General features: G+C 39.7%; 1 protein-coding gene across 7 annotated transcripts in view; it reads left to right on the forward strand.

The window, feature by feature from the left end:
• Positions 1-10,611, forward strand: part of celf6 (CUGBP Elav-like family member 6) — a 189,695-nt gene that overhangs the window by 169,343 nt on the left and 9,741 nt on the right. For 5 of the 7 annotated variants that reach the window (XR_011980819.1, XR_011980822.1, XR_011980823.1 and 2 more), the window contains 2 exons: positions 4,636-4,784; positions 6,146-6,224. Coding sequence is in view for 1 of the 7 variants with exons in the window: in XM_072695825.1 (XP_072551926.1) it covers positions 4,636-4,763 (128 nt within the window). In the remaining 6 variants the exon portion in view is untranslated. Of the gene's footprint in view, positions 1-4,635; positions 4,785-5,767; positions 5,811-6,145; positions 6,225-10,611 lie in introns of all 7 variants that reach the window. The other 2 variants (XR_011980820.1, XM_072695825.1) reach the window with 2 other exon arrangements.

A 10,611-nucleotide genomic window follows, 5' to 3' on the forward strand; every position in this document is an offset into this window, starting at 1 on the left:
GTTGTGTGGCGCGATCCTTTTGGAAATCGTCTCATGCCCCACTTCCCTCATTGCGATTAGTTTTTTTCCCCTCTCTTTATTTCCCACGTCTCCACTAATCAAGTTGCAATTAACGTTGGAAAAGTGGCGTCACGTCTGAGTGAGCAGGGAAGCGGAGGCAAGCGGGGATTCGTGTCCCGTTCCCCTGGATTCTGCTCATCAGCGAGCATTTATAGGATATTAAACCTCAGAAGAGCTCGAAGAAGCATAACCTGAAAGACTTTCACTCTGAACGCTTCCCCCTCTCCTACTCTCCTCCTCTCCTTCAGCCTCCAGGCTTTGGGAAATCATGCCTTTCTTGCCCTCGAGCTCTGTGCCCCTTAGCATAAGTTGTGGCATCCAGCCCACAACATCCAAACTTGATCTTCTTTCAGTCTGAAGCCTATTGAAGCCGACTTCTCTTTTTGACGGCCTGCTGTTCTGTGGTGTACACTAGGGCTGTCGCGGTTGACGCAGTTAAACTTTCTTTCCTGATTGAATTGAAATGGATTGAAAAATGGATTAGTTTGGCAAAAGTTAAGATTAGTCCATGCAAAGGTAAAAATATAATTTCCTTCTCATGTAAAGTTACCCTTTTGGAAACACTAGCTTTTCATTTCAGAAGCTGTTTCTAGAGCTCCACTGATCATAAATCCGAAAATGAAACTGGTAGAAAATGGTTAGGTAAAGGTCTTTAAAGTTTATTTTGCTACAAATAGCATCCACATGGATAGAAATTACAGGTCAGTCATCCACATATTTGCCCTTGAGGTAGTATCATGCAATATATATATATTTCAATCAATGGCATAGAAATCATATCAAGATAGCTGGGCATCTGCTGTGGCTGTGTAAGTGCCATCCCATTATAGAACAGTTTAAAACCAGAACTGGTTACCATGTAGAGCAAAAGCAAACCTCTTCAGAAAGCCTAATGTTAAGTAAGTTGCCAGTTAGTCAGGACACAGGATAATTGCTGTCATAATGTAGGTAAATACACACTTGTTGCCCTGTTTACACCTGGCATTAACATGTTTTGTATCCGGATATTATCTGGATCTACTTTGGCCAGATTTTATTTAAACTTGTCAGTAAAATGTGTCCCATTGTGACCAGATAAAATCAATAAAATCAATTTTGCGGGAAAGTAAAATTCTTAACAAAATTGTCCTGCTCTGAGAGCCTGTGAACAGTTTAGAGTGGGAGTTCTACAACATGGTGGAACAATAGATAGTTCTTGCATCCCTAAAACGGCTCTATCAGAAAAATCTGAAAAATGTGACTATTTAAACTAGGGCTGCATGAATTCAGGAAAAACTGTCATTGCAGTATTTTATTCATTTTTTGTATATTTTTAAAAAAGTTTATAATTTACCAATCCTTTATTTGTATAAAAGCAGTGTTGGAGTATACTGCGATTGTTTTATTATCATAATGTCTGGAAAAAGACACATAACAAAGGAAGACAGATTTCCCACACCATCAAAGGAGTCTTGGAAATTTTGTTTTTCAGCTATACATATTTTCATGTTAAAAAATACAGGAATCTTCCCCAGATTTCATCAGTAGTCAATGATTCAACAGGCCTGGGTTATACTGACTGGGGTATAATAAATGATATTGGGTAGATATAACCTGCCTCTGGTAGATTTATCATGGGAGTGAAAATTTGCCTTTTCCATTAAGCAGTTGCTTACATTTACTCACGTTTACTTACATTTTGCTGTATGTTTTTGGGTGTTTACAACTGACTTTCCATTCACAGAAGTGAAAATCAAACATGATCCCATCACCAGAAGCACATGCTGCCAATAGGTTTATGTTTATCTTCTTTCAGAGAGTCCTATTCTTTTGGCAATACCTCTCTACAGGGACTATTCAAGTTGTTCATTCATAAGAAGGGGTGTCCACAAACATTTGGACATATAGTGTAGTGTTGGATTTATATGAGAAATATATATTTAATAAATATATTTTAAATATTACTAAAGCCAGCTATGGATTTTTTATATCTTCTCATTCTCGCATAGCTAAAGACCACAGAGCAATAATAATTAATAAGGAGCTATTCCTTATATAAATACTCATTCTGTAAGACAAGGAAGAGTTGGAGGGTCAGATGGACATGTGTCTGGGTTATAAAAGGTGGTTTTCCTGGTCTGCCTGGGTTTTAAGGAACAGACGGCAGCTCCACAAGTGTCACAGTAAAAGCAGAGTGGTGGGGAGGTGTGAGGCGCTGGAGGAATCTTACGGGACACTCTGTTCTTTTAATCCACCGTGATTACTCACTCAGTATCGACATTTAACACTGATCAAAGCCTGCTTCTTTCAGCAGGATTAAGCAAAGAAAATGAAAAAAGGAAAATGGATTTTAAAGTGCCGTTTGGCACACACACACACTCACACACACAGAAACACACCAGTTTGCTTTTACCTTGCAGGACACGGAATCTTCCATATATTGCATATGCACGCTGCACATACACTGCCATTCAGAAGTCTGGAATGACTGTTTTTGTTCTAATACACTAATCCTCTACAACTTCACAACTTTACCAAAAAGAGGGGTATTATTTTGGGTACTGGTTAACAACTTGCAGCTGGTCTGTAGCAACAGAAGTAAGATTAAGTTTCTAATTTAGAAATCCTTTATCTGTATGAAAGCAACGTTGGAATAGACTATGATTGCACATTCAGATTTCTGGAAAAAAACACTTAACAAAAGAAGGCAGATTTATAACTCTTAAAAGTGGAGCTCTTTTCTTTGAGTGCAGTTTCCTACACCATCAGAAGTCTTTTGGAAACTGGAAAAAACTGATGATGTCTGGTAGAGGTCTGACAGACTCAGATTCACAAGTTTCTGAGAGTCAACAGCTTGCGTGATAAGCGGTTCACGCGGCAGCGCCTTGTAGCACGGCTTAACCCTGGACCAAGTGTTGAGAGTGGAGAGAACACTTAGAGCTGCAGGTTTGACAGGCAGAGTGGCTAAATAAGAAAAGCAGGCTTGCCTGAGCCGTACAACACTGCCATTGGTTGCCACTACTAAAAAGTTGGGGGTGTCCTAAACCTTTTGACCAGTTATATATAGTATATATATATATATATATATATATATATATATATATATATATATATATATATATATAAATTGCATATACTGTATGTATACTGCAGTGCTTTATTTGGATGTGTTGTTCCACTCAAGTAATGAATGATATGTAATCTTAACCCCAATCAGCAAAATTAAGTGGTTTTGCCATTTCAGTAGTAAAATCAGGGCATTTTTATCCTGCAAATGTAAAAAAGACCACAAAAATACATCCCCCCAGAAAAAATCAAAGCTGTGTTTCTATATTTCAGTACTACAAGTTGGAAAATCCCCCTTCAGCCAGTGGGTTTATACCTGTTTTATTTTTAAATATCTCTGTGCTACAAGAGACTGTGAGATTCCCTGGAAGGACCTCACTCTGATTGCTTTCTCACTATCACTGCATGAAATATAGATTTAATGTGAAACTAGATGCCCTCCTGTGCCATTTCACCTTCGGCTTCACTCTGAAAGAATCTTTAGTGTCTCGTCCTGAAGTGAGCAGCCTTTACGAAGCACATAGCGTCCTATAAAACGCGGCGTAAAGTCCGGTGCTGACTGATTTACATAGCTGAAGACCAGTACGATTTACTGCCCTTCCATTCTGCCATCTCCTCTTTCCCTTTCCCTTCCCCTCACCCTCTTCACTAGCCCTAGCTGCACGGTAGAAGCAGAGGCAGATTTATGAAGGCCGGTACGGACTGGATAGAAGTTGTCTGACAGGCTCGGCTTGTTTAAAGGGTTTGTAAAAGCTATGGTCTTATCTGTGGCCGCCATGACAAAAGCATGGCCTCTCCCCCCAAATTAAATTGGAGCTGTGGCCAGGTGATTGAATCAGCTGGCAGGCGGAAAATTTGGCCCGTCAATCAGAGAGGTGGACGATAAGGAAAGGGCAGAAGAGCCGCAGGATCATTCTGCTTCGACACACAAGTGATAACCGGCGCACCTGTAACAGGAATGTTAACGGGGGCAGAGCGGGTACGGTGGGCTAGAGGGCCCAAAGCGCTGACCCGCATGCTATCACGCTGTCATTTATCCCTCAGTTACCAGCCTTGTTTTAAATGATTTACAGCTGGTGTTATGTGCTCATTTGCTGTGAGGGGTATACTGGTGCACTGGTGCAAGGAACTGTATCCTAGATATTTCAAAGCCAAAGGAATCTGCCTACCAAATAATCAGAACCTAAAGCTGTGAAGTACAGCAACAGTAAAGCAGGTTGAGAAATTACTGATAAAATTTCACATTACAAAATCAGAAATGTTTTTCCATCTATTGAAGGCCACTTTTATTCTTCTCTCTCTCTAACATCACTGTATGGCTGCACTGCCATTTTCATCACTGTGAAATTAGCTGTTTGGCTTTTTTTGGCATTTGCATTTACATGACATTGGTGTCTGATAAGTTTTGCTTACACTGATTTCAGAATTACTAGAGGATAGATCTTTAAAATTCATTCAGTTCATTCATGTGACCGCCCTCTTGCTCTACCCCCGCCCCCCTCTCTCTCTCCCTGTGTTTTTTTTCTACAGGCTTTGTGAGCTTTGATAACCCATCCAGTGCTCAGGCTGCCATTCAGGCCATGAATGGTTTTCAGATCGGCATGAAAAGACTCAAGGTCCAGCTGAAGCGGCCGAAGGACGCCAACCGCCCATACTGATCCACAAACATCCACATCCAGGTGAGAACCACTGACACACTGGTCACATTGCTGACTTGTACTGAAGCACTTTTGGAGCTGGATTATTTTTATCAGAGGAGGTCATGCCATATCATTTAAATAAGATAAGATATTTGTTCACAAATTCCGAAATGGCCTGGTTTCAAGGTGATTACCCAGATGTTGACAATACGATACAATCAGACTGTAAACCACAGATTCATGCTGGATTAAAATCACCCCACAATTATTACTGTTATACTGTAAAACCTATTTAAAATATACTCTTAATATAAATTGAGAATTTGTACCAACACACTGTACAAAATACAGACACTGAATATCCATACTGGATTAAAATCACTGTAAACATATACTCACGTATACATACTGGAATAAAATTACTCCACTCCATTATTGTTATACTGGTGATGACCACAATTATAGGACTTCCCCAGGTAACATAAATTCAGCCCTGAATAGAGCTTCAGATGCTTCAGTCTGCACAATATGCCAGTAGCATTTCTACAAGGACTTAGATATTCAGGCTGGTGATTTTGAAAGCTGTAGGTATTTTTGTCAGAACATAACACATATGGCAGAAACCAATACAAAATATGATGGATGTCTTTGGGCAAGATGGATGAGATTGTGTTTTCAGTATATAAAGTGGGGGAGAAAAAAACGACAGCAGTGATGAAAACCACGGCACTGAGACATTTAAAAACATTATAAAAGCAGTTGCAGTCTGGGCTCCCTGAAGAGAGGAATTTTCCACGGAGCCCATGATAGACAGATGTCCTCAAATTAGAGCACTGGGAGGTTTGAGCATTACATTGGCCCACACAGCGAGGATCTGGCAACCCACAACTCAAACTCAAAACAGACTTTTCACTGGTGTCAGCAGGAGGGTTTGTGTGTGATTGTGAGTGTATGTGTGTAATGTGTGTGCGTGATAGGGCTAACCTACTTCATGTAGACACTTACGTCTTGTGTACTTTCAGCCTCTTTTCAGGAAACACATTGTCTAAGAAAAGGTCTCTGAATGTAAGTGTTCATTCCATCCTCTCACTGCAGTCCAGTGCCCTCTCGTCTCACTGAGTGTGTGTATGTGTGCTTTCTGTGTGATAGACTTGGAGGTAAAGCAAAAACTTGCTGCATTCAGATCATGAATGGCTCTCATTTCCATTTGCAATGTTTTAAGTTTCTTCATGGAGTCTTTTGACAGTTCTAACCATTTTGTTTTTCAATGATTTCCCTAAATAAAGACAAATCTTCGTTAAGTGCTTCGCAAATGCTCATGACAGTTCCAAGTGTAGAAACGAAAAAGAATTTCCAAAATTTGTTTTTCTTCTTTTGCACCGAACCGACCCGAAACCCAGGCAGGGCCAAAGGTAGCTCAAGATGGCCTAGCTACATGAGCTACATCTACGGTCAGGGGGGGCTACAGTACCCACGGCTGTAAGTTCACACCATGGTGTCATTTTCTTTTGGATGACGTCATGTGTACTGCTGTGGTTTGAGTGGCATGACGTGCTGTTGATCTGTTACTCTCTTTCTCTATATCTCTATCGTGGCCATGTTTTTGGATTCTGTATTTATGGAGTGCGGTATTTTGCTTGCACCTTTGGTAGCTGGTAGCTGTTGTTCGTAAACCTGCTGACTGGTTGATTTCCATGGGATGTGAATTTGACCCTTTTTTGCTGTCGTAATGTGAGTCGTGTGCTCTTGTTATTTTGCGTGTGAACTTGAGAATGTATGGATATTTTGCTCTCTTCTCTCTCTCGCTTTTGCTCAACGTGAGCCATATTTCTTTGTGTTTGATCTGACCTGCTTTTCTCCTGTTTTCTTGTGTATTTATTAAGGAGCTGAGCTCTACTTCTCAATCACTGACTCTCTGACAGAGCAATCCTTACGACGACACCGTGTTTTTGTAATTCCAGTTAATCAAACCACCCCTCTCCCGAGTCGTGGTGCAAAGGCAAATGTTGACTTTGGTCTCCTGTACTCTCCGTGCTGCTTTCCATTGTGTCTACATTTGGAGCACTTTCCTGTAATTGTTTTGTTTGCCCAACATGGGGATTGGTTCCTGTTTACTTATTTATGAGGTTTCTAACCAATTACAGAGTGATTGCGGTGCTGTAGGCGCTGCTGTGGACTCACACATGGCGACTTCATCAGCCACCACCAACCCCCTCTACCTTTATCTCTCTCTTTCTCTCTCTCTCTCTTTCTGATACGGCACGCTTATGCACACAGTAATAAGAAATAAACAAAAAAAATATGATAAATGGTTCAGCCTCTCCTACCTATACGCAGACGCAACAAAGCCCCACTTATTCACTCTGAATTATAAATAGTGTTATAATTCATAGTGAAGTACCATTATAGTGAAGTAATGAAATACAGTGTTACCTTTATTATAGCGGAATAAGATTTAGCATAGAATCAGTAAATCCATCATGCTGATCACTAACTAACCAAAGTATAATAGGCCTCACAAACTGATCCACTTCTTATTACCATTCTCACATCCATCATGGTCGACTTTGAACCCATGCTTCAGGACTTCAGGACAGATATTATGTTCTAAAGAGATACAAATACTGATAGCAACAGCAGCACATAATTCAAGACCTCAGGAGAAAGCATGACCTTTATCCAAATCTTTCACAGAAACTTCCTTTCACGTCTGCTCTCCCCTTCATTCCATCTGATCTGTATCTCAGCCTCAGAAAAATTACAGGCAGAGCTGACAAGCTTATGGATCCACATGGCTACCAGGTCAGGATGTTTCTGTGAACTTTTCAGACTCAGCCGTCCACTAGTGTCCAGCAGTCTGACCTGAACTCTGCCTAAAGAATTAACATCTGAGAGCATGTGTGATTCTGTCTTGCCCCCTAAAAAACTTCTAGATGTTTTTCTCTATGGGAAAATTCAATGTTTCTGATAAGTGGGGGTTTGAGAGGAGGAACATGCCTGAAGCCCCTCCTCCCTAATTAATGTCCTGTGAATTCCATCTAACCTCACAACTTGCTCTTCATGTGGAGCATGTTGGTGAGGTTTCCGGTATTATTTATTCGTATAAATTCAGAACAACTACTTAGACACAGCTAATATGATGTTGAATACAGATGACAACATAAGGTCTATACCTCCATAGGTTGTATATGTAAGGTATCTAAACTACTAAGCCGCTGTAGCCCTTTAACTTTACCAGGAGTTTATGAAAAGAATGGCATTGGAGTTATTTATAAGGTCACTGTGTTTGTGTTGCACATTTTTGTGGTAGATCCCCTTGCCTTTGAATTACTTCTGTTTGGTAGAGCTGGAACATCTAGAATCTGATCTTTTCACACAAAGCCCTGCTTCTGATGCAGAAAGCAAGCTAGCCACGTTTATATCTCCTTTTCAAATGCTTGATTATCTGATTTTAACAAGCGTATGTTCCAGTGGAAGGGAGCTGGGGATGTGAAACAAGTTATTTGTGCTGGAAGAAAGTCCAGCTTTGTACTTCTGTCTGCTCACATTTTCATACTCATCAAACTGAAAGTCTGTGTGCATTTTCATGGTTTCCGGAAGCACAATGATCTACAAGCTCAGATGTCTGACAAACTCAATTCTGCAAAAAAAAACAAAAAAAAAAAAACATGCCAATTATTGCCAAAGGTGAAAAAAAGTGCAGAGAAACTATAGTTACGTGAAAGTTAAATGTATTTAAAACATTGTGAAGTGTGTAAAAGTAAAAAGTAAACTATTTAACAGATGACATTCACAGTCTGCTCTTTTCTGTTTTTATATTAAAACAAATTACTCACGTCACCCAAACTGTTGAGTCTTAGCCCTTTGAGCAAACTCTTACCCAGCATTTACATTTACACTGTACTGTAGATGGATCATGTCAAACCTTGAAATTCCTTTGTTTTCAATGGAACAGCAAAGGCAAAGTCGTGCGTTAGTGGTGACAGCAGTGTACCGCCGGGAGTATTATGGCTTGACTTTTCTTGTCAACAACACTAGTGGATTAAACAGATATATATTTTTCTGAATGGAAGGCATTGCATTTAGTAGTCCATGTATACCCAGTTATGTACAACAAAATTAAAGCAGTAAAATATAATGTTTAAATAGTCCTATATACTATGCTATAGCCTTATGCCATGCTTCAAGTTGGAGCAGGTTGGCACAAGTGCACAACATTCATTTATTCAGCGATGCACTAATAGTATGGAAGACATAGTTTTTAGTTTCATTTTCTCCAGCATTTGAACCATGGATGAATAATTCTGGATGAATGGACCAATAGAAATTCTCTAAATGCCTTGGAATAGATTCTTATTTGACTTATTTTTATTAACCTCCATTCAAATTAATAACAGATTCAAATTATTTTGTTTTTCACTCAACAGCGATGATATCATACACTATGTGTCCAAATATTTGTGGACACCACTTGTAATGAATGCATTCAGCTACTTTAAGTTGCACCCACTGTTGACACAGATATGCATGCATATACAGGTTGTCTAGTCCGTGTAGAGAAATATTGCCAATTGAATGGGACTCAGATTGAATGGAAAGCAGATCAACATGAACCTATTGGCACCATGCCTAATGCCAGGTGTGGGCTAGAGGGCCATAAAGTTCACCTGCATTGAGCTGTGGATCAGTGGAACTGTGTTCACTGAAATGATGGATGGTGCTCCATCCAATACTTTTAGGATGAGTTGGAGAGTTGGGGATAAGGTGGAGTGGTGTTCACCCAACAACACTGACCTTGCTAATGTTCTTGTCACTGAATGCAGTCAAATCCTCACAGCAGTGCTCCAAAGGGAAGCCTAGAAAGCCTTCCCCGGACAGTGGAGACATTTACTCCAACAAAATACTCTTGATTTCAGAAGAAAGAATGAATGAGCAGGTGTCCCAATACTTTTGTCCAAATAGTGTATAACTGGAGTATTTGACAGAGACTGCTAACAGCCAATCAAACTCCTAATATTCAACTACAGTTATACTGTACAGTTACATAGAACAGCTTGCAGTCATTTGTCCTATGGTTATTGCTTATGAGGAAACAGTTACTATATATTTTGCTGTCGCTGAGAAAGGGTTACTGTCTGTCTATAATGATGTGTCAGATATTTTTGTGTAATTACACCTCAGTCATCTCCCATCAAACTGTCTTCATACCGTGTTCATCTGTTTGGACCTGCACAAGTCTCTTTCCTCTCTGCTGTCATGGTGATTACTCCAGACAGTGTTGGCTGAGTGATGTAAGATGTAGACACAGGCGCTTTATCAGTTTAAATGAAGTGTTTGACAAGCACAGTTACAAAGTGTCTGCCCCACATGAAACATTTTGCACTCAGAAACACTCATACAAAGTAATGTAGTAATATTAAAAAAGAGTCGTGATATAAAGTCTAGCTAGTCGGACTCAGATTAGTCAGTTCAGCTGCTGTAAGAGGCTAAGTCTGTAGGCTAATGTTAGCCAACTGCAATACAATTACTACCCAGATAACTGTGTACTTATAATTGATGTAATATTGAGCTACAAATTAACAAATATCATAAGAAGGACAGCTACTATCAACCCTCCAGAAAAAAAAACAGTGGAAACAAGCATTATTACTTCACAGCAAGCTAAAGGAAGCTAATCCTGTCAGTCACAGATCACAACCAGCTCAGAACAGTTGATAATAATGTTGGAATATTTCATTACTCTATAATATAAGGATCTTGATAGATTTCACTTAAAGGTGCCATAGAGTGAATTATTTAGAATCCTGCATACAACCCTGTTATTTTGAAAAATAAGCTCTGCTTTTATTGGCTGGTTTACATCACC

Source organism: Salminus brasiliensis, chromosome 13 (assembly GCF_030463535.1).
Source record: "Salminus brasiliensis chromosome 13, fSalBra1.hap2, whole genome shotgun sequence".
Lineage (NCBI taxonomy): Eukaryota > Metazoa > Chordata > Actinopteri > Characiformes > Bryconidae > Salminus > Salminus brasiliensis.